Source organism: Mchenga conophoros, linkage group LG12 (genome assembly GCF_057382185.1).
Source record: "Mchenga conophoros isolate Kocher_MC1m ecotype Shallow Benthic linkage group LG12, M_conophoros_male_GT1.1, whole genome shotgun sequence".
Taxonomy (NCBI): Eukaryota; Metazoa; Chordata; class Actinopteri; order Cichliformes; family Cichlidae; genus Mchenga; species Mchenga conophoros.
The window spans coordinates 24,234,978-24,258,966 of record NC_140537.1 but is presented as its reverse complement, the minus strand read 5'-3'; the positions used below and the strand labels follow the sequence as shown (position 1 = coordinate 24,258,966).

At 39.4% G+C, this 23,989-nt stretch overlaps 1 protein-coding gene across 4 annotated transcripts in view; it reads right to left on the bottom strand.

Moving 5' to 3' along the window:
* The window catches only part of grid2 (glutamate receptor, ionotropic, delta 2), a 548,235-nt gene that overhangs the window by 54,918 nt on the left and 469,328 nt on the right, over positions 1-23,989 (bottom strand). For all 4 annotated transcript variants that reach the window (XR_014894671.1, XR_014894670.1, XM_085294681.1 and 1 more), the window contains exons 12-13: positions 19,825-19,963; positions 11,650-11,845 (exon numbers count right to left, since the gene is read on the bottom strand). Coding sequence is in view for 2 of the 4 variants with exons in the window: in XM_085294681.1 (XP_085150807.1) it covers positions 11,650-11,845; positions 19,825-19,963 (335 nt within the window). In the remaining 2 variants the exon portion in view is untranslated. The remainder of the gene's footprint in view (positions 1-11,649; positions 11,846-19,824; positions 19,964-23,989) is intronic.

The window sequence follows — 23,989 nt, the reverse complement described above, 5'->3', positions numbered from 1 at the left end:
ATATCTTTAAAACTTTAAAGTAAAAGGGGAAAAAATAAGAAATATTTACTAAACACCACAAGTAAAGAATGTGAAACATGTTGGGGAGATGATTTGTTTCTGCGCTTGTCTCTACCAAACACATGAGAAGCAAACTGTGACATGTTTCCTTTTTGTTAGTGTCTTTAAAAACAGCACAGCTCAAAGAGCTTAAACAGTAACTTAAGACCAGCTGGAATGTGAGTTTATCAAAGTTTGCCATCTTGTTGCAGGGGAGAGGGGAACATGCAATGGATTGGATATTGTTACGGCAGTGTTAAGCATGGTTACGGGTACATGAGAGTGCATTTCATAGAAGATCACCAAACAGAATTTCTTTGAACCAGAACCAGAGTTTAACCTGTGTTTGGCCTGGTATTAGGCTATTCTTCTAATTAATTGATGACCAGTAACTATAAAAGCAGCCGTTGGTGTAGAGCACTCAGCTATGCGTCAACACAAAACCACAATGGTGTGATCCCAACAAATTCTCCCCAAGGCGAGACTGTGCATGTATCAGTGAACAAAAACCTACATTAGAGACTCCACAGACCTCCATTAGCATGTTAAATGTTAAAGTTCAAGACAGTATAGTTAGCAAAAGGCTGAATAAGTATGGCTTGTTTTTGAAGGTTTGTCAGGAGAAAGCTTCCTCTCTCTAAAAACAACATGGCAGCACAGCTTAGGTTTGCAAAGCTGCAGCTGATCAAACCAGAAGACTTCTGGAACGATGTCCTTTGGATAGACGAGGCCAAAGTGAAGATGTTTGGCAAAAACCAAACACCGCATATCAGCACAAACACCTCCTACCAGCTGTCAAGCACAGTGGTCTGGGTACCTTGAAGACTCTGAGTCGACCACAAACTCCTCTGTATACCAAAGTATTCAGAGGCAAATATGAAGCCATCTGTCTGACAGCTAAAGTTTGGCAGAAATTTGGTCAGGCAACAGGACAATGATCCCAAACACAGCAGGATATCTACAAACCAAAAAAGAAAACTAAAGAAAAGGAATCGAGGTGTTAAAGAACAAAATCAAAGTGTAGATCTCAGTTCCAAAACTAGGAAGTGATAAGGAAATATCCACTGTGTGGGGGCCTACAGGTGATTGTTGGGTAATCAAGGGACTGAAAGGGGAAGCAGCAGGGTCGATAACATCACACAGGGAGAAATCTTTGCACTTTTTTTGCACCCTTCTGCCAAATATTGAGGATGTGTCCTGCATATGTTGAGGACAGTGAATCATGAACAAGTGCACGTTGCATTGCCGGGATTACATGCTTGCCTGGACAAGCTCACATACTCTTCTGGGGAAGACCGTTAAAATGAGAGGGGGAAAAGTAATATGGACCAACAAGGGATTTTTTTAAACCTTCTGAGCAGTTTCTCCTATTTTCTCTAACTTATTTCTACAGGACGCAACCTTAAATCTCTTGGCCAAACTTGTTTTTATTTTTTCTTTCTTTCTTTTTAATGCAAAAAAAAAAGTTTCTTGGTTACAAATTGTAAAGCCGTGTCACAGATATAGAGCTTTGCATGAACATGCAGATATACCTTTATGACAACAGACCTGCATACAGCAGTATACTGTGCGCACACACACACACACCTACACTAAAATGTAAACTCGAGTTCACAAACACAGATGTGTGCTCGCAAGTGCTGCATTAATGCAATTTATATCCAGCAATAAAGCAGGTCTATAAATTGCTGCATTCATTTGCTGACTTTCATTGATTTCTTTGTGAGGTGCTGTAATTATTATTAGACACAAGAGGTATAGCGCGGGATGAAAGGGAACGAGAGGAAAAACACACACTGACTCGGTGAGCGAGGGAGGCAAACAGAGGAAGAAAAAACTAAATCCAGAAGAAGACTGTTGTGCGGCTGTCAGATGGATTGACGCTTGGGCGGCAGAAGAAGGAGAAACCGATACGAAGGCAATTTCGGCATCATTCTTAAATATAAGAACAGAGAGAAGAAAACATAAATAGATAGAAATAGATAACATAAATATTTCTTCTTCTCTTCTTTGAGTTTTTTTTAACCATACCGAACCCTTATCTCCTCTCCTTACTTCAATACTTTCTCTCCCTCTGTTCCCTTCACTCTATGCCGATTTGTCACATCTCCAGCAAACATGCCAGTTTTTAATCAATCACCACAGCGAGCAAGGATGAACTTCCATCTCTCCCTCTCTCCATTTTTGTTTAGCATCTATAATTCCCTTATTTCAAATGTCTCTTTCAATCCTTACAATCTTCCCTCTTTAATATGGAGAGTAAATTTACCCCCATTTCCTTCGTCTTTAGTCCTCTTTTCATCTGCTTTCCCCAAATCTCAGTCACAACACAGAAACACTGTCATCACATAGGCACAGAATTGTAACAGCAGGAAAATATGTTTGCTGTTTGGGCTTGTTGTGTTGAATTCTAATGAGCTATCAGGCTCTGCAGGAAAAGAGCTTTCTCTTTTTCCTGTCGGGGTGATTTGCACTACTAGAAAATAGAAAATGAGAGAGCCCAGCAGCCAAAAAAGGCATTTTCTGGTCATAGCATAGCCTGGATTATTACAGAGGATATTGCACCATGGCATAGTGACAGATATATATCACGGGCTTATATGGCTCAGCAGAGATTTCATTCAAATCCAATAAAATACATGACAAACACATAAATATGGCATCAATTTTTAAAAATCTAATGAAACGGGTCTTGCCTCAGCCCCTCTTGTAAGTGCACCGTGTCAGAGCACTGGCTCAGGTACAAAAATACCGCAAGTGTCACTCCGGACTACAGAAGCGCAACAACATCAGCAAAAAGAGGAACCAAGAGCACACGAGGAAGAAAGAAACAAAATTGAAGGAGTGACAAGAGGAAGCGCAGGGAGAATATTGTGTTAGTGGGTGCAGTGTAAGAGATACAAGTCACATAGCTGTAGGCAACCTTGGGACCCGAGAGCTTTGTTCATGAAAAGTCGACCTCTCTCAAACACAGGGGGAGAGGAATCATAAACACAGAGATCTGTCACCCTGAGCACAGCTGGGCCACCCTGCTCGGTAACCTTGGCAACTCCCTGACCAATGAGTGGTTGGCAGGAGGTCCTTAAAGAACTGTGACACTGATACAAACACATACAGACTCAGAGAGCACTGCTGCCTACAGATACAACGTTAACCGTGATTTGAGAGGGTAAACAGGTGTTAGAGAGGCCTCTCTAAATTGAGAGAAGAGTAACATGTGCCTGCACTCACACACGCACACAAAGTGAGGCATCTGGGGTGAGCTTCAATGTTATCCTCTGTTTAAACATAATCTCCCCACTAGAGATGGCACGATACCACTTTTTTATGTCCGATACCGATACCGATATCATAAATTTGGATATCTGCCGATACCGATATGAATCCGATATAATGTTTTTTAATCAACAAAACTGTTTTTTAAATATCTTGCTGCATTTTGTATAAGTTCATACTCAAGTTTAAAACAACAACTACACTAAAGCTATTCTGTTATACCTGTATGCAAAAAAAAATATTTCATAGTTCAGCAATACTGATCAATCTAATAAACTTAAACCTGCACCATCCTCCCTATTCTGGTATTTTAAAGAGTACTTAGCATAAATATTAAGCAACCTAACTAATAGGGTTCCAACTCCCAGCAACAACAAAAATAAATAAATAAAAAATAGGGAACCACCCCTCACGCTCCACCTCATGATGCTTAATCGACGTAATCAACCTTAATTTGATGCAGTGTGAAAAAAAATGCACAGAAATCAATTATTTTTCAAGAAATATTAAATAGATTCAACATCTTTCTTCAACAAAATTGCAGACTGCACAGATGGTACCTTCCCAAAGGAAAAAGTACTATAGCTTACTAGGGTATATATATTAGACGTAATAGTTACTATATACAGTAATTGACTTCTATTCATTTTACATCAAATTAAAACTTTGGGTGTCAGATAATTATTTATTAAAAGCTCGACATTTTAAATGAGAATAAGAAAGAAAAGTATGTCTTTGTGCCCCCTTTTCCCTGTTAATGCCCTATCGGCCCCCCTGGCTAAACTTTGCTAGATCCGCCCCTGCACAGTTACCAGCGTCAGCTACGTAGAAAAAGATCCTCGAGTAGAAAGTAATATTAAATACATTCTAACAACAGCTGATCAAGCTTAAACGTTCTGCTGTTGTTCAGCCGCTGGTTTCCTCTTTCTGGTGCAAAGTGGGCCAAAAGCAAACTAGAGACACGGACTCGTGACAGAAAAGCTGATCAGCTGATCATTTAAGCAGTTTCATGATTGAAGTAGCAGCAAGAAGAGGCAGTCGCTTGTTAAGCTTAACGCAGGAATGCTTTACAAACATTCAGAGATGGACTTACACACTTGCTTTACTTCTCTCGGGGATAACTTTGTCGGAGATGAAATGCCGGGTTGCTAGCGAAGCTCCACATGCTATCCAGACCACCACAGGTCCCGCATGCCACAGCCGCTCTATCACGTGATGCATACTGCTCCGACGTGCTAACTTCTGAGGTGAGTTACGGCGTGTTGCAAGTTTTGTGAGGTGCTTTCGTGATATTTAATGGATCGGATTACATTTTTTATTTTTCTCCGATATCCGATCCAGTAATTTAGGTCAGTATCGGACCGATACCGATACGCAATATCTGATCGGTCCATCTCTACTCCCCACACACCCCCAGTCCACCTCGCTGATTCACACTGGATGGCTGACTAATGAAGAGAGAGAGAGAGAGGCAGTGAACAAGCGCTCATAAACCTTAAATGGGCGGGTGATTTTTGATTAACCTGTTCTGAATCTCTGTGCTTTCTCAGTGTCTTATCAAAGTCGCTGGAGTCTCACAAACAACGTGTCCTTTGACTTTGATGCAGCGACACGCTTGGGTTTTCATAGCGGTGAATCTCACTTCCAAAAGGACTCCTTGGCTTCACATTTGAATGCATGGGGCAAGCATCAGCCTTCAAGTGGACGGCTTATGTTGTAAAGGAGCAGATTTTGTCAGCGAGTTTGGTTCTTAAATCTGAATGGAGGGCAAACAGCAAAAATAACCAACCACTAAAAATGAAACTAATCAGAAACTGGAAACATGGCTGGTAATGCTTCTTCCTGTTAAAAGGGAGTTCTTCCCTTCCAAGTGCTTGTAACCCTTTCAGAGCATAGCACTCAGAATCATTGGTCTCATATATGTATGCATTTAAGGCCTTGCTAGAGCAAGAGTGAAACTGTAAGAAATAAACAATATAGTAAATAAAATATATGTTTTAGCAACATATGGCTAATCCTTTTCTTCAGTTCTGTCTAGGTCACTGTCTACCTATTCATTCTCTATCTCTATATCATCCCTCCTTTCAGTCCTCTCCTTGCACTTCTTTCTTGTCCCTTCATATCCACATGCATTCACTCTCTCAATTTTCACTAGTTCATCTCCCTCCCCCCTTTATCGCCCTCATGCCACCTAAATTTCCCAATTTCCGTCTTCCTACTCCTCGAGCACCAATTCGCCATCTATGTCATCTTCCACTCCTCCCTTCATCTCTCCTCTGCTTTGTCTCGATTGTCCTCTAGAGTGCTGTGATGGCTGAAGGATCCAAACAGGTCTTGGATGATTTGCCACCAGCTCTATCTGGATGAGGACTCGGCATAATCTTTATCATCATCACTGAAGTCATTATGGTAAATTGGCGAAACCTTATAGGCTTACATTATACAGATACTTACTTCCTGTTTCAAGATATATGCAGCAGAGGTGAAGAGATGATGATAATTTTTAGTACAATTTCTAGAGTCGTTATGCTAAATGGGGAGACGGTGATGGGATGAAATTAAGTGGCAGAAAACGGCTTGTTGCACAATGGAGTTGAGCATATGTAGGATAAGTGGAGGAATTTTCCTTCACTGGTAAACGTTGCATAGTATTACATAGCATCGCTCACAGGTATTTTTGACGTGTCCCCCCACTGATAGCCTGGCTGGGCCATTTACTTTGCATCATTTTCCTACTCACTTTACCTCTATTTCCCGTCTCCAGGAATGAAAGACGATTCTGTGTGGTCAGAAAACTTCCTCATGAACAAAGTATACTAAGGGATTATAGAAAGTGAATTAATGTTTATATATTATATGCTTCTCTTGATTGATGTGACCTTATCAGCTCAGTGGGTCAGATCCATTTTCAGGTAATAAGAATTTGAAATTCAGATCCAAGAAATTGGTATTTTTCAGTGAAGAGACGGCTTCACAAGTGACAGCAGCTATGTAAAAGCGCTTTACCTGAAGTAAATGCTCCTCTATATAGTATAATCCAAATATATTCATAATGTATGAAGCATTTAATTTCAGATTCACTGCTTTCAGCCCACTCGTCTGACCTCTTTTTCTCCATCCATTTCCAAGCTTTCATTGGCTGCTACAAGTATGGGAAATTTTTTTCCAAAGCCTTCATCGTCCTTTTGAAAATTATTTATTGCAGGGTAAGTTTGGAAGGATATTGAATTCACACAGTGTTGCCTGTCTTTGTTGGAGAACAGGACCTTTATACCGTGAAGCCCCCCCTTCCCCAGCCTATCGTTGATAATGTTGCAGTGAAAGTTTCAATACTTTCTGCTCTTCTTTTTTTAGGAATAACGGTAATATATAGTAGGCAATGTCATGAGGGGAAAAGATGCATTTTCTAAAGTGGTACCTTCCCATGGTGGAGCAGAAAGTCATACAGACAGAAAATCACTCACTGGCAATCCACTCAACTCTAAAATCACTCAGCGGTCATCAGAGACTCTTAAAGCCTGACAGAGAGTAGCTGTCAAATATTCACACAGGGATACTTAATTCAACCGAGTCAGGTGTGTGTACGTGTCGGCATTGGCACGTATGTGAATAAACATGCAAATCTGAAGGTTTTAGTTTTGTGAGCTTCAAGTGAAATGTGATAGAGTATGCCAAGCATGCATGTACGTGCTATAGTATTAGGACATAAACGGCGCTCAGTGGAAAACGTTTCCATTTCATGGTACAGTCTCCTGTCACATTGGCTGAAATTATTATCAACAACAAAAATCACTAGATGAGGCTTTAAACTGTAGTCGCATAAGTAGAGCATTTTATTAACCATATAGAGTCATATAAAGAAAACGTAAGACAATGCTCAGTGATCCAGCTTAAGGAGTTGCGAGATTCTACAGTTACCGTCGCTAATATCGGCGCATCTTATTATTATCGATGTCAGTAAGGGTTTCATATAATTTAGAGGGTAAGTAACTGATACTGACAGACAAAAAAAGACTTTGCTTTCACTCTTGAGACAATGCAATAATAAATAGATGGGACCACAAGTAAGTCCTCCATTGACTTAAATAAGGATGCCATTATGTCAAACAGTGACACAGAGCACAGCGGTCTTAGATATCATATGTGACACAAAGTTAATGAGATATCAAGGCAGAGGTGCAACACCTCTCACTCTATTGAGTGCCTTGATCATTGACTGAAATGGGAGCGACACATATATTACTCCTTGACAGGCCTCACCTTGGAGCGCTTGGCTGGCTTGGTGTGTGTTTGTGTATCAAAGTATGCAAGGCGTGCATGAGGGGAAATGTGTTAATGCATGTGTAAAGCATGCTACTTGGGGAAATGCAAATTTTGTATCTGTGTTTGAATCTGAGTAGGTCTTTGTGTATGTGCATTTATGTGTGTGTGTAGGCTGCACGTTTGTGTGTGAGTGATAGCAGAGACAGCCCAGACACTGACCTGTTCTGACATATAATATTATTCTGCCACGGGGGATCGAAACTGAAAAGGGAGAAAATCCATAGTGCACAGGAGACAACGGTGATGGAGAGGGGTAAGAGGTTTATTGGGAAAGAGGAGAAAAAAAACAGAGAGAAAGTGCAGGAAGAGACAGAAGGGAGCGAGAGAGCATGACACTGAGGGGGAAAATATATCAAGTTCTTAACCTCACGGGAATCAAATATAGCAAAAGGGACGGGATTAAAGAAGACAAACGGATCAGAATAAATCAGACAAAGACAGAAAACCAAAAATGTCTGACTCATGGAGTCTGTTAATAATATTATAGCTTTGCGTCTAGCCTCCAGCTTAAAAAATAAATAATTTCAGGCGTCTGTTTACTACCTTCTAAATGTATTTGTCAGCATGAGAAGAATTCTTAACAGGTTGAAAGTCTCCACATTGACAAAATGTTTTCTCTAAAGGAAAAATCAATGATTGGTAAGCTCTGCATGTACAGAATGTAGAGGATGTATCCAGTGTTTCCCAGTTCCACCAAATTTAGGAATAATTAAACCGTTAATTTGATTCATTTGCTTAAACGTACACAGTCAAGGCGGCAGTGTCACTGTCAGTGGCACTGCAGCAGAAGGGGGAAAAAAAATCAGCTTGTGTCAATGCAGTCAGCAGAGAGGGACAGGCATTAGTGAACCACTAGAGTGCACCCTGTAGCTTTTAACACAAAGTAGATGAAAAAAAAAGACAGACAGAGAGACAGCGGGGTTGCAGAATGAAATATTATAAGGAGAAGCAGAGAACGAAAGAAAGATTTGGGTAGGAGTCGAGAGTGGGGGAGGCGGGGCGCGATGGAGAGATAGAACGCTAACAGCCAAATATTCGGTGGTGCAGTGCAAGAAAAAAAAGAGGGGGAAAAAAGATGCAGGTGAGAAGAAAGGAACGGAAATGCAGAGCAGGGGATGAAAGAATAAAGTAAAGTATAAAATCAAGAGAGACATATTCAGAGGGGATATCGGCTTCCTTCTTGTATTCGCTCTCAGTTCTGCTCTGCAGTGCTTGCTTACCACTCTGGAGGTGTCACCCCGTCATAGAGAATTTATCCATGAAAAAGCAGATCCTCTCTCAAAAACCTTCATCCAGTCCTGCCTCTTGTCAGTCCTGCCTCCTCCCACTGTGCTGCTTCTGAAAAGCAGCCCTTTTTTTTTCATATGACTTACTTATCATGGAAAATTCAGTCTCAGCTGATAATTACTGAAGCACTGCCCAGAAGAACTGCTTCTTGATATATATTTATGAGTCGCCCCAACCCAGTCTGCTAGCAGGAACTGGACTTTTACATTTCCGCAACAGCATGATGTCTGACAGTGTCTCTGGCCATGAACTCATTTAAAGCGTGCACACTGTGTCTGAATTGCATCACATAGGGAGTTTCAGGTGTTCCCCTGGGTTGTACAGTTGCAGTGATACTTCACATTCGAGTTGTTCTTGTTAAGTGTGGTATTCCAGTGATTCGCACGCAGGGTGTAACAGATTTTTTTTCCCACAACTTCCTGCTGCCAATCGGAGTTTGACTTTGGTCTTGTCGACCTTAATGGCGAGCGCCACGGCTATGACCTGCTGTTTTCATGTGAACCAAATATCCAGAGTGGTGGGAGAGCACACTATTATCTTATGTGTTGCCATAATGACAGGTTTCATCGTGGTTCGTGAACAGGACTGTCTCCCGAGCAAAGCCATCAAATGACAATGTGTATTCATGATCTCTCTGTACCATACTAGCTTGTGGTAGCCCATGTGCTGCAGAAATACCACAATTTTAAAATCCTTTAAAAAATCGTTACAGAAAATTCGAGGTGTGATTTGTCTTTGGTGCCACTATTTCTCAACCCATTATGCCAGAATCACAGATGTCAGCTCACTAGGTAAACGTGTTTTCTCAAGCTGTCGGTGTCAAGTTTGTAGTGAAGGTGATAAATACTTTTGCTGATGCAACAAACAACCCTATTTTACAATAAAATACTACCTTATTTGTGTTTCTGGGGATAATAATAATTAAGTAAACATGTTTACATGACCAACAAAAAATGATTCTTAGTAAGTGTTAATGGTTCCACTCTTCCATCTTATTAGACACTGGATTGAATGCATAATTTTAAAACTACCGTGTGCCACTTTCATCACTCCTTCTAATGCTGGCTCCGGTTTAAGTCTAATATATTCTGGAAGGAGAAAGGAGAAAGTGGGACCCTCTGGAAGAGCGAAGCACGATGCAAACAGAAAGTGGGATGCATGCAAATGAGATGCAGCAGTCAGGTATTTATGATGCTGGGTAATCACCAAGGGAATTAAGTATTTAGTCATGCGAACGTTATCTGTGTATCATTAACATCATTTATCCCCGATCAACACAGACGACCCTGTAACATGAGCGGCATGTCAAAACAGGGCTGAGTCGGTGCTTTGTAAGGATGCACTGTAGACCATACGGTAAACATCTTCAATTCTCTGTATTACGCATTATGAATTAGGCATTACTAGCAAATGCTGAATGGGCACTGATATTTGCATAACTTATGTAAGAAAAAAAATAAGAAACTTTAATCTGCATATTAGTGCACCTGATAAAAATGACTGGGTAATACATAAAAGTACATAAAAACATAGTAATGACAGTGAATGTTGGAAAGGATAGAAAATGTCTGTGAAACTTTTAAAAGACAACATCCCAACAATAGAAATTGTTCAATACCCATAATACATCAAAAATACGCACACTAATAATGAATGGTCACAAATATCACTGTATTAAAAATACACGATAGCAAAACTTGCAATTCTTTCCTTCTTACGAGCAGCCAAAGGAGCATGAAAACCTTTGGAACGTGAAAATCTACTCCAGCTGCCAAAAACATATGCGCACAGTGCGTGACGTGCGCCTTAGTCACATGACAAATTTTATGATGAGTCTGAACATTTAACAACATGCTGGACAGCAATGCTTTCAAGTAAATTTGCCCTCTTGGAGAGCAAAGATGTCGGGTGATTCATGGAGAGAGACTGAGCCACAACACTAAGGAGTTTTTGTTTTTTAGGGATGCTATACCATGAAATGCAGAAGGGTGACAAATAAAGTGAAAAGCCAATATAATGTGTTTTAGTAAGATTTTGTGCATCCAGAGCAGCTTCCACTCCCCCGCCCGGCATTGATTCTCCAAGTTTCTGGACCTCTGCTGGACCGATGAGCATTATTCTTCCAAAGCACATTTCCTCATTTGGTGATTTGATGATGGTGGTGGAGAGTGCTGTCTAACATTCAAAATCTCAAGTGCTCATTTGCGGTGAGAGGTGGTAACAGCCATACCAGTATCACAGATTCACATCATTTCTACACTCAAAAAAACCCTTCAGTGACCTCCCCCCATCCCCCTAGAGAGACTAAGGAACTAGATGGTACCACTGACATCAATATAAAATAGTTTTATGATGACAATGGTTTCAAAGGCGAACACTCAGAAAAACTTTGCACTATTTTTTTTTCTCACACTTCACCACTTCACTTCACCAGGGGACTCACGTCATTTCTTTTAATTTGACACCCATCTGTATGTTTTTAAAGTGAACAGTAAAAGCTTATTTAGAAGTACTCAAATCCCCCTAATCCTCTAATCCTTGCTATTTTTTTATATTGTAGAAGAGATATTTAACACCACCGGCACCACCACCACCTGTCCTGTTCATTCAAACCCTATCAGGGGAATGACTCGACTCCGGTGTTTATTTCATTAACCACAATCATTTTGTCTGTGCCAAAGTTTAATTAACCAAAAAATAATAATAAAAAATGAAAAGACGTACCTTGCGAATGCCTTCTTTTGACTCCTCAACGTTATTATCGCCTCCTCCTGTGCGGTTAATCATCCGCCACATTTGGGAGTACATGGGATCCCTTTCAAAGGGGTTCATTGCCTTGGAGCGCACCTGATCATAAACTGCAGAGTCCAACACTGTACCGTAAGGCAACTCTGTCTGCTTGGATAAGTCTTGCAGAGACCTACAGAGACACAGGTGGTGAAAAGGGTTAATATTCACATCATCTTCATTCATCTATCAACTGTAAAAAAGGCTGAGCCTGAAAGATCCTTCACCTGTATTGATACACATTTGATCCTTGCTGACTGTAGATGTAGTACTTTTTAACAGCATCACTCTTGTTCTACTAGTGCTCGTAATAATAGCAGACACTACGATTTCATTTGATACTTTCTGGGTAATTCTTTTGTAAAATGCTTTTCCAAATGACGGTGGTATTAAAATCACAGAAACGATCAGACCCCAGGTTAACTGCACTTTAGCAAAACACTCGTTTCAGCTTTCTATTCACTCACTTCACAGTACAAGATTACTACACAGCTCAGTCTGCACTTTTACACATACGGTACACTTATGATGGAATCAGCCTAACATGAAACACCTATTACAAAGCATATAACTATATGAAAGCAGAAAACACCTAAATCAACTATCCATTCACTGACTTGAAATCCTAACTTTGGAGCTTTGGGCTTGGCTCTACAGGACATGGTGAATAATCAGTCTTTTGTTGCTGTCTTAGTAATTCCCCGTGATACCTAAGAGGGGCTGGAAAGGGGGGATTTTGGATGGTACAAATTAGAGATGGCACGATACCACTTTTTTATGTCCGATACCGATACCGATATCATAAATTTGGATATCTGCCGATACCGATATGAATCCGATATAGTGTTTTTTAATCAACAAAGCTGTTTTTTAAATATCTTGCTGCATTTTGTATAAGTTCATACTCAAGTTTAAAACAACAACTACACTAAAGCTATTCTGTTATACCTGTATGCAAAAAAAAATATTTCATAGTTCAGCAATACTGATCAATCTAATAAACTTAAACCTACACCATCCTCCCTATTCTGGTATTTTAAAGAGTACTTAGCATAAATATTAAGCAACCTAACTAATAGGGTTCCAACTCCCAGCAACAACAAAAATAAATAAATAAAAAATAGGGAACCACCCCTCACGCTCCACCTCATGATGCTTAATCGACGTAATCAACCTTAATTTGATGCAGTGTGAAAAAAAAATGCACAGAAATCAATTATTTTTCAAGAAATATTAAATAGATTCAACATCTTTCTTCAACAAAATTGCAGACTGCACAGATGGTACCTTCCCAAAGGAAAAAGTACTATAGCTTACTAGGGTATATACAGTATATATATATTAGACTTAATAGTCACTATATACAGTAATGGACTTCTATTCATTTTGCATCAAATTAAAACTTTGGGTGTCAGATAATTATTTATTAAAAGCTCGACATTTTAAATGAGAATAAGAAAGAAAAGTATGTCTTTGTGCCCCCTTTTCCCTGTTAATGCCCTATCGGCCCCCCTGGCTAAACTTTGCTAGATCCGCCCCTGCACAGTTACCAGCGTCAGCTACGTAGAAAAAGATCCTGGAGTAGAAAGTAATATTAAATAAATTCTAACAACAGCTTATCAAGCTTAAACGTGCTGCTGTTGTTTATCCGCTGGTTTCCTCTTTCTGGTGCAAAGTGGGCCAAAAGCAAACTAGAGACACGGACTCGCGACAGAAAAGCCGATCAGCTGATCGTTAAGCAGTTTCATGATTGAAGTAGCAGCAAGAAGAGGCAGTCGCTTGTTAAGCTTAATGCAGGAATGCTTTACAAACATTCAGAGATGGACTTACACACTTGCTTTACTTCTCTCGGGATAACTTTGTCGGAGATGAAATGCCGGGTTGCTAGCGAAGCTCCAAATGCTATCCAGACCACCGACTGGTCCTGCATGCCACAGCCGCTCTATCACGTGATGCATACTGCTCTGACGTGCTAACGTTCTGAGGTGAGTTACGGCGTGTCGCAAGTTTTGTGAGCTGCTTTCGTGATATTTAATGGATCGGATTACATTTTTTATTTTTCTCCGATATCCGATCCAGTAATTTAGGTCAGTATCGGACCGATACCGATACGTAATATCGGATCGGTCCATCTCTAGTACAAATTGAGTATAAACGGAGTGGCCAGCTGTACTGTGGTTCAGACACTCACCTAGCCATTAATTTTTCTAAGGACCAAAAGCAGGAGTTGGCAGCAACATTTAATTGACATTCAGGATTTATTTTAAAAAAGGAAACTGGCCACGACAAATGGGTATGAAAAGATGTGGCTGGAAACCAGTTTCAACAGTAGCACTAATAAGATGGCTAGGATAACCACATACTCAAGATTTCTAGAACTACACCAAGAAAATGGAAACACTCATAAAGAACTGAAAAACACAAACACACATACAAGTTTCTCTTCCTTTCTCCTTCGTTCCACCTCTCACCCATAAATTGTCACCTCTGGGGGAATACACAAGCTATTGTTAATTATAACGCAACGGTGCTTGGGTTTCCTTTCAAAGAGTTTGGCCGCTGAGAAATGTAATGGAGAACCATTACGAAAACTAATTACTGTTTGTTTGCTACATACCACCCATGGATTTGAGAGACAAACGTTTGGGAAACAAAACATGCACACAAAAACACTCAACATGTCCTGCTTAATGAAGAACAACAAGTATATATTATCTTACTTCATTAATTCAGTTGTAATACAGTACACCCACGAAGCAGACTTACAATGGGCACAAATATAAGTAGCTACTGCTTGCAATATTACTACACTGTTCATTTTGATAAATACACACCCACACAGACACGCACACGTGTGACATAATATGGAAGGGACAGCTCTTACGCTTCCCCCTTGGCTCCAGCCCTCCTTAAATATCTCGCTGACCCATTCTAAAGAAAGAAAAAATCCTTTGAAGATTTTAATGAACTTTGCCATGAACATGAATCTTTTATTTCCGCCAATTAATCTTTGGCCTAAATAATCTCCCCTCCCCACCGCTCCCCCGTGAATATGCACGCCTGTCAGCACACTCTTTGACCGGGATTCCCCCTTTGTGAATTGCTTTCACTGCATAGTAACTCTAAGCTTGTTCTTTAATGGTGCGTGTGCAGGAGACAGAGAGAAAGAATCATGCATTAGCTCTGCATTACATTAGACCAAATTTCATTTGGAAGAAACCCCCCAAAAACAGATAAAAATGGTTTGTGTTGGTTTCACTGACTATTTTGATTAATAATGAAACATCGCAAGGATAGTATCCAGCATACAACTGAAATGTATGTTTAAAGAAAATACAGATCTCATATGATTTACCCTTTTTTGAACAAGCACTGCATATATTTCCACGATTGACAAGGCAAGGAAAACACAAAACCTTAAAACTGAAAATGTGTGTAATTGTGTGGTTCACAAAGTCTAAAAATACTGGCGGCGGCCAGTGGTACCCCTCAGCCTCCTAGTAGATACACCTATGGTATAGATTTCAAAATCCTATGCCACCTTGTTCTCAAGTTATCACATTCAGAATATTTTCAAAGAATTTGACCTCGAGGTCAAGGTCACTGAGATTCAAAGTCATACAAGATTTTTAGTATATACACTTTTCATATCAACTTCAAAATCCTACGTGACTTACTTCTTGAGTTATGGTTTGAGTGGAAGGGTGGCTGTGTGTGATGACATTAACAGAGAACGGATCAAAAAGCAGCCAACATTCAAAGAAGAGTTTTGGACAGTCATTAAAGAAGCTGGGAGATCTATTCATGAAGACTACTTTTAAAAAATTAGATGAAAGCATAGTGGTCAAACCAAAATCTGTAAACGTAAGAAGTATCTATAACTCTTATTTTAATGTATTTTTTTCTTTAAACACTATTAAATTCCTCAAATTCTTTTACTATTGTGTGGGTGTCTCATGGAAAAATGCCCATATGCATTATGTGTTTAACTGTCTTTCTGTGAGTGTTTTATGTGAAATTAATTTCTGTGTGTGTGTCTGTGGATCTGTGTGTCCACAAAATTGTGTTCCTGTCCTGTGTATGCTAGCTCATTTTGCAACCAATTATATTACCCCTAAGCAGCTCAATGAGCAAGTAAATGGAGTGAACAGCAGCTGAATGTTTTGTGTGACAAATAGCGAATATGTGTGTGTGTGTGTGTCTGTGTGTCGGGGTGAGAGAATGATTTAAAGACTGAATAGCTAGAGAGGGGCCCTTTTAATAGCAGGTTAATCTGAATATGTGCAGGAATAATTCCTGTGTGCATAGCTTTGTTTCTGCATATTTGGTCACCTGGTCACCTTTGCTAAAAGCTTCTGTCAATAAAGATCATCAGCTCCAAAAACTCTAATTTTGGTGCTAATTTGGCCTAAATGAACTTGAAAGGACATAGATGATCGTGGCTACACAGTTTTGTAGGAGACTGAATCTGTAAATGTAGAAGCCTTTATCAGAAACACATTAACCGCTAACTATACTGTACACGGGAATAGGCAATCGATACTCGGACTGAAGTCAGCTGAAGTGGCAGTGGTTCCAGCTGTGGCACATTTGGTTAGCTAAATTGAAAATCGTTATTGTTTCATAATTTAAAAATCCCAGAAGTTCTTTTGATCTGTGTGGCCATTTCAGTCTCTATGTTTTCATCAGATCATCAATATCATTGAAGTGCTGGTGCAGCATGCAATATTTTGTATTCCTGTTCATTTTTCAGGGACACCGATGTCAGAAGCAGAATGAACGTACAAGCCAAGTCACAGCAGATCAAATCAGATTTCATATCATGCATTTCTTACTTAAGCTTTACGTAATCAATATCTGCCAGTGGACAATGATCTGCTTTATCTGATTACTAAGAATGCAACAGCCACCAAAGAGTCACCTGTAACTATAAAGCCAGCAGACATATTCACACAAGCAAGTGTGAAATGACCTGATTGACTTTATTGGCAATCTTTATCAACCATAAAATATGTCTCCTCCTGTACGAGGTTGGGCCAGGAAAGAAGCGCTTTATCCTCAAACACTCCATCCATCTTTTAGTCTTCCCAGCCTAACCAATTCTTCCGCTCCATCTATTCTCTCTGTTCGCTCTGCTGTCTCTCACCTCACTTTTACCCCTGAAAAATAAATTCCCCATTCTGACTCATCACCACTACCAAAACCCTTCACCATGCTTCCTTCCGCTCCTCTTCTCTCTGTTTCCTTCTCCATCTCTAACCTTTGCCTCTTTACTCCCATTTCCTCCATCTCATCTTTCCTTCCACGCACTTGCGCTCTTCATTTCCACTTTATAATGCTTATTCCCCTTTTGTCTCTCCCTTCGTACATTCCTCTCTAGCACCCTCTCTTTGCTACTCTCCACTGCCATCTCTCACTGTTTTCCTAAAGGATTCACACTGAAATTGAGGGAAAACATCCAAGCGTGAAATAGTCCAGAGAGAGTTCTGAGCGTTCACTTGTTATTTCATTTTCAGGATGAAACAAGGGCATTAATACTTAAAAATCCTGTCTGTCCTGATAGGAGACACTAAGGAGATGAATGCCCCCATTCTTCCCCCGACCTTCTCTTCCTTTCTTGCCCATGTGTGCGCTCTTTTGCTCTTTTCCATACTAACTAATTCGCTCTCTCAATCACACAAATGCATTCAATCTAATTCTATCTGCATAATATGTTAATCAAAGATTATCAGATAAAAGTGCATGCTAATCACAACATCACAGACTGCTATTTTTTTCTGCATGGCTACATTTCTCATCTCTCCATTGAGATTTTGTTACACTTTACAATTACTCTCAGTTTATTTTAGGAATGTTCCATCTCACCACTTATCCCCAAAACCCATCTTTGGAGGCCTTGGGCCATGTGGGTGCTGCTGTTTAGTTGGTAATTATGACACTAATGACCCAAGAAGAGTCAACACACTAAAGATAATGCATTAAAATTTATGGAAATCCTTAATTAGCTCAATGTATGCTGAATGAGGCAGCAAACTGAGAGCCACTCATTAATGACAGCAAAGTGAAAAACAAACAAACAAAAAGCAATTGAGGACAGACAAAAGAAAGAAAGAAAGAAACTATAGATTGACACATTTTACAAGAGGCTGGGCGGAAGGACGTAGAACAAAGAAGAAAAAACAACAGCATGAATGAGGGGCGCAGTGTGACCAAAGTAAACTAAAGGAAAGGTCTTCTAAACACATAAAAGAGAATGACAGAGAGACAAACTGACAGAACCAAATTAAGAAACAGATAGTTGTGAGATTTAGAGAAATAAATGTTGTTTATTCCAAAGCCAAGCACAATTAACTGTGGCACTGCCGGGCATAGCGGATGCTTCGGCATGCTGATTAGTCCAATGAGAGATGAGCGTTTCCTAGTGCCACCAGGAGAGAAGCAGGCAAACATATTATCACAAGGATAGATAAACAGAGGGCACAGCGCTTCAGGAAATGTCTGTGTGTGTGCGTGTTTGTGTGTGTGTGCATTGAACGTAGGCAGCTTTTCTAGTTGCCTTGATACCTAGGCAAAAAAAATAAAAAATAGATTGCAAAAACACTTTTAAAAACAATTTCAACATACTTTGACTGTTTCACTAACTCTCTTTGCCATTTTTTCTTCCTACCTTGATCAGTAGAACACACACGGACACACAAACACACACATATGTGAGACAGTTTAATATAATGGAGGACTGAGCTTGAGAAAAGAAAGGGTAAAGAATTAACTGCGCGTGTGTGTAAGCAATCTGCATGCGCATGCATGCTTGTGTGTTGCCGGGTTTCAGCACACTGAAGGTGCATGCAGTGTGTGTCTGTGTGTTAGGCACGATTTGTCATGTATACTTGTATACTTATACAGAAAGATGTGTTCGTGGTGTCGTGCAATCATAACTGAAAGCACACATTTATACAAATGCACTATATGTATATATGTAGTTTTTGCCTTGGGCTCATCTTTCTTTGCAGTACAGAGGTTGTGCATCTATTTAGATGTGCTGTGCAGTTTTAAATAGAGTTAAATGAGTCTTAAAGAGGTTACAAATGTGTATGATATGATCCACAGGCATAAACCAGATTTATAAATGTGTAAAACAATTCATCTGTGTGTAACTCTGAGTACTTACAAACGCATGCGCCAATCTACACATGGATACAAAGCAATTTGAACATTATTTTAAAAATTCTCGTGTCGAAACCTGAACAAACAGCGATCATTTACAACACAATATTTTCAAGCTCAAGTTTTCCATGTAACCAGTCTGACCACTTTCACTTTTAAAAAGCTTCCCGTGCATGAAAATATCTAAAAATATTTGCAACTTTCTTTTCGCTCACTTACAGATAAATCAAATATGTGCGCACCAGTCGCCTGATATGCACAAATCACAACACATGTGCTCTGGGGTTTTGAGGCTCTTAGTCTTTGCACACTGCCAGCTTGGCACAGATCCACAAATCTAAGCTGAGTTCAAGTGCTAGTGGAAAACTAGGACATTCAAGCCTCCTTTGTATTCCTGGGTTATTTCAAGGAAAACAGATGTTTCACATTTGTGCATCTGTACCAAACTGATAGTGTGAAAAGAGTCTCAAAACCCCAGCACCCTGCGAGCACATGTGGCATGATGATCAGGTGACTGGTGCACACGTATTTCCCGATATTTGAATGAACAGAAAGTCACAACTATCTTTAGACAGTTGCACGGGAACCTTTTTGAAAGTGAAAATGAAAAGATTTGTGAAGATGGACTTACAGATTAGCGTGTAAATGATCCGTATTTATGCAGGTTTTAGCCCTATGCATTTGGGTTGTATGTGTTCAAACTGCTCTATGTTTGGACTGGAGTATGCAATTGTGTATACCCAAAATCACACACAAAATGTTCAATACACATTTGTAACTCTTTTGAGAATCATTTAACTCCATAGGTTTAAATATACCTAAATATGACAACAATAAGGATACAATAAAGGTGGCAGTTTTTACTTGAAAACATTTAAATCAATATATCAGTCAGTATGGTAGCTACCACTAAAAACAGTAGGTGAAAAAAATTTGTTGAATACTTACTGTATAGAATTCTCTATACGCGTGATTGTGAGGAAAGCTGCTAGATTGGCAGTATATGAGGATATGACAATTAGAGCAAACATCCACCAAACCCCCATCATCATCCTTGTAGCTAGGGTGGTGTAAGGCACCTCTCCACCTGCAACAAAAGTAAGAAAACAAAAGAGAGAAAAAAAGAGAGTCAAAATCACGGTATAAGAAAAAAAAAGCAGCTCTTTGCTGCGGGAGAAAAAGCTGTGAAAACAGCAAAGCACATCCTGAACGATTATCATTGGATTAACAGGATTTGATCTGATGCTTTGGCATAGATCTGATCTTCACATGGTCGGATCAACTGCAAGAAATTGCTGTGAACTGGAAAACATCAAAATAACAAATTCCAAATCACTGCGATAAGAAAATCTTTGATATATGAAAACCAGTTTATAAATAATCATACATTAAGTAACATTTGAAATCTTAGGTCTTGGCAAGCATCGAGTGATCAGAGGTTGTCTTCCATTGTCTCGTGATGTTTTAATACACTTTATATAACTAAGAACTAAAAAAAAACTATTTGGATGCACATTTAAAAAAAACGGTAACCTGCTTTTTGCAATAAATACTGTTGAAAAGATGTGATGAATGCGAACAAAATGCTTGTCAGGCTTTCCCATTAAGATGCTGCCGGGAACACATTACAATGAAAAGTGGCTTGTTTGTCTTCAAATATAAAATCGCTTTATCCTCCTCTTGTGTTATAAACAGCTTTTCTGGCCTTGTCCTCTGAAATCTTGTTCTGCAACAGTAAAACACAAACTGGCTCCGCTTTATATGTTTTTCAAGAAAGGTTGTCATTCCAAATGTAGCCCTCAAAAAACAAGAAAACAACAAAATAAAAAAAAACTAAAGAGAGAGAGACAGAGAGAGGGAATCTATTTGTTTGTGTACTAACCAGCGCAGAAAACGGGACACATTTATCTTTGGCTCTTCCATTCTTCTCAGGTAGCTGTGTGGGGTAGCCTTTCTATTCATACCCACACACTTGCTTACTGACGACAGTGTTTTTGCATACATTTACTGTAGCTATGCAGTAAATGTATGTTTTTATACCTGTGGTGATCACGGTTACATCAGCACAGACCAGCCAATGCTCTCATGTCTCCCACTTCCCTTAGCCCAGCCTCAATAATATATCTGACACCCACATAATCTCTCTCTCTCTTTATCTCACCACCTTCTCTATATCCACTGGATTCTTTTTTTTTTCCATCTTCCCTTCCTGTATACCGTTTGATTTATTTTAAACGTACTATCTCTTTTTCCCTCTACATGTTTTCTGTTATCCTTCTTTGCATGATTTGCTGTTGACACCAGGTTTTAGCACAAGCCCGAAGGCATTATAACGTATACTGTATGGATGACATGGCATCGTGAATTATGTCTTTAAAATGTTTCAATCTTTTCATTTTTTCAGTAAATGGTCACACATAAAGTGGTTGTGTAATAATTTTAATTTTTTATCAGGTAACCTGAAGAAAAGTATGTGTCACTGTAATTACATAACAGCTATTTTTTTTATGAAAAAGAAACTTTATAATGAAATGATCGAAATAATAAGCCAGCACAGTATTCCTAAGAAATCACTGTGCATGGGAATGTGCGTGGGAAGATGAGATGAAGCATTTTCATGAATGAAAGCAACCAGCAGGCAGAGATGCTTTTTGGTGCCAAAAAACGTCCGAGTACATGCCTGAGCGTGACTGCAGTATCTTGGACTTCAATAGCTTCTAAAACATGACCTTTGTGAATCGTTCCAGCTGCAGAAGGTATTTGGGGATTTGGGGTTTCACACTGGCAATATCCACGGAGGACCAATTAATTCACTGAAAAAAAAGCCATTGTCCAGTCTCAGAACAATTTTTATGTTGATTTCTGGCTGCACAAGTGACTTTTATAAAATATTAATGTAGCTGGCGAGTTTAGACATCCAAGTGTCACAAAATTTTGAGCTCGGAATCAAATCACGTAGAGCAGATTTTTAGAAAAGGTCATTTCGTTTCCTAGTCTTTATATGGATATCTATATATATATCTATATATATATACATACGCGTGTGTGTGTGTGAAAGACAGAAGCAGATTAATATTACAGAAACTTTAAGCTTATTTGATCATAAGGCGAGCATTGATTTAAAAGCTCAAAAATGTGAGATAATCTCCATCTCTCTATCTCTATCTCTTAACAGCTATAAGCCTATAATACCGTTACACTTAGACACTTTTAGTGTCTCATTATCTCATCCTAAATGTGAGTGGCCAAAAAGCATATATATGATTTTATTGAGCAATATGTCACTGTTCACCTTTCACGCGTCACCAACTACCATCAGAGATTTTAATGATCTATAGCTCACATAAATTTAAAAAAACCCTGAATCCTCAGGGAAAGATGATCAGGACAACACTTTTGAAATTTAGACTCACTGGTCACTTTGTTAGGGACATCTGTTCAAGTGCTCATTAACGCACATAGCTAATCAGCAGCAACTCAATGCACTTATCGAAATAGGTCACCTGCTGTTTAAACCAAGAAAGGTGATTTAAGTGACTTTTAACACGCCATCGTTGGTGGTGGCAGATGGGCTGGACTGAGTATTTCAGTATTTTGCTAATCTACTGGAATTTTCCCACACGACCATCTCTAGGGTTTACAAAGAATGGTCAAAAAAAGATAAAATATCCAGTGAGCAGCAGATATTTGAGTGAAAATGCCTTGTTGAGGTCAAAGGATAAAGTTAAAACTCTTTGATGGACAACAGAAACTCAAATAACCACTAGCTACAAACAAAGGCATGTAGAAGAGCATCTCTGAGCACACAACACATCAAACCTTGAAGCAGGTAGGCTATAGCAGAAGACCACACTGGGTGGATCTTCTGTAAGCTAAGGACAGGAAACCGAGGCTACAGTTTACATGCGGTCACCAAAACTGGACAGTAGAAGATTCTAAAAGCATTGCCTGGTATTGTAAAAATGTATAGTTCTATAAAATCCAATACTAAAGTATATTGTACCAAGAGAAGCATCATTTATAGTGAGTGCTCTCAAAACCATATTTCATAGTAGGGGAAAGACTTAGATGGATGTTATCATTTAGTATTGAAACAGCAGTCAGCAAACGCTCCAAGTGAGTGAGTGGTTGTGTCAGGTTTCATGGGCACATATACAGGCATAAAGCATGTACGGCACCTTTTATATCATTTTAAAATACACCTTTTATCCTGTTTCATCAGAAAATGGCGTCTGAGGATAAATGACAAAAAAAATTGTGCGTTATTAGAGGTTCACGACTAAGCAGCTATCTCAACGGATAGTGTGAAGTCAGCATGACATTTCAAACACAGACTTTCTGAACAGAGTACATGTATCTCAGAATCGAAATGATTCAGATTGACTGGTAGGAGGTGACAGCTGGGTTAACTCATTCTATACAGATACAAGACTAATAATGTTATCGTTCTTCTTCGGGGTTCCTTTGACTAAGCTAATCAAGACTACTAAAATAAATCATAGTAATCTTCTGTCTAGGATTCAGAGATTCTTTTCTGAAAGAACTTTTACGTTTTCCTCTGGTTGAACTCCTGAAAAACTTTTTTTAAAGGTAGGAGTGTATGGGTGTCTCAGTTTGCATACGGGTACACGTAAGGATCCTAAGAGAAGCATAGCTGCCATGAAGCAGCTTTTGCAAATACAGCTCGGCGGCTTCAAAAGCACCCCGTTGTGTCCCCTCGATATAGCTCTCCATTCTTACCCCCATGTTTCTCCTGCTACTCCTCTTATTCTCAGCTGTGACTCGTGTAGCTCTGGGCAAACAGGATTACTTTATTTCTTCCTACACAACTCAAAACTAGGAATTAAAACTGAAACTTCATTTAAAGAGGCATACTAAGGATGCTGCAGTTCTTCAAATTACTCTATGAACCATGTGGCTGTCTTTCAAGTTTTAATGTATTTTCCCCTAACTTTCAGGTTTCCATTAGCCTGATGCTAAGTGCTGCTTTCTGTCTTTTTTGATTGAAAGAGTAATTGGATTGCTGGATATCTACATAATTGATTAGTTAATTTGATAGCTGCCCCTTGGCCGTGTAACTGACCGACTGATTAACTTGCAATTTTGCTGGCTA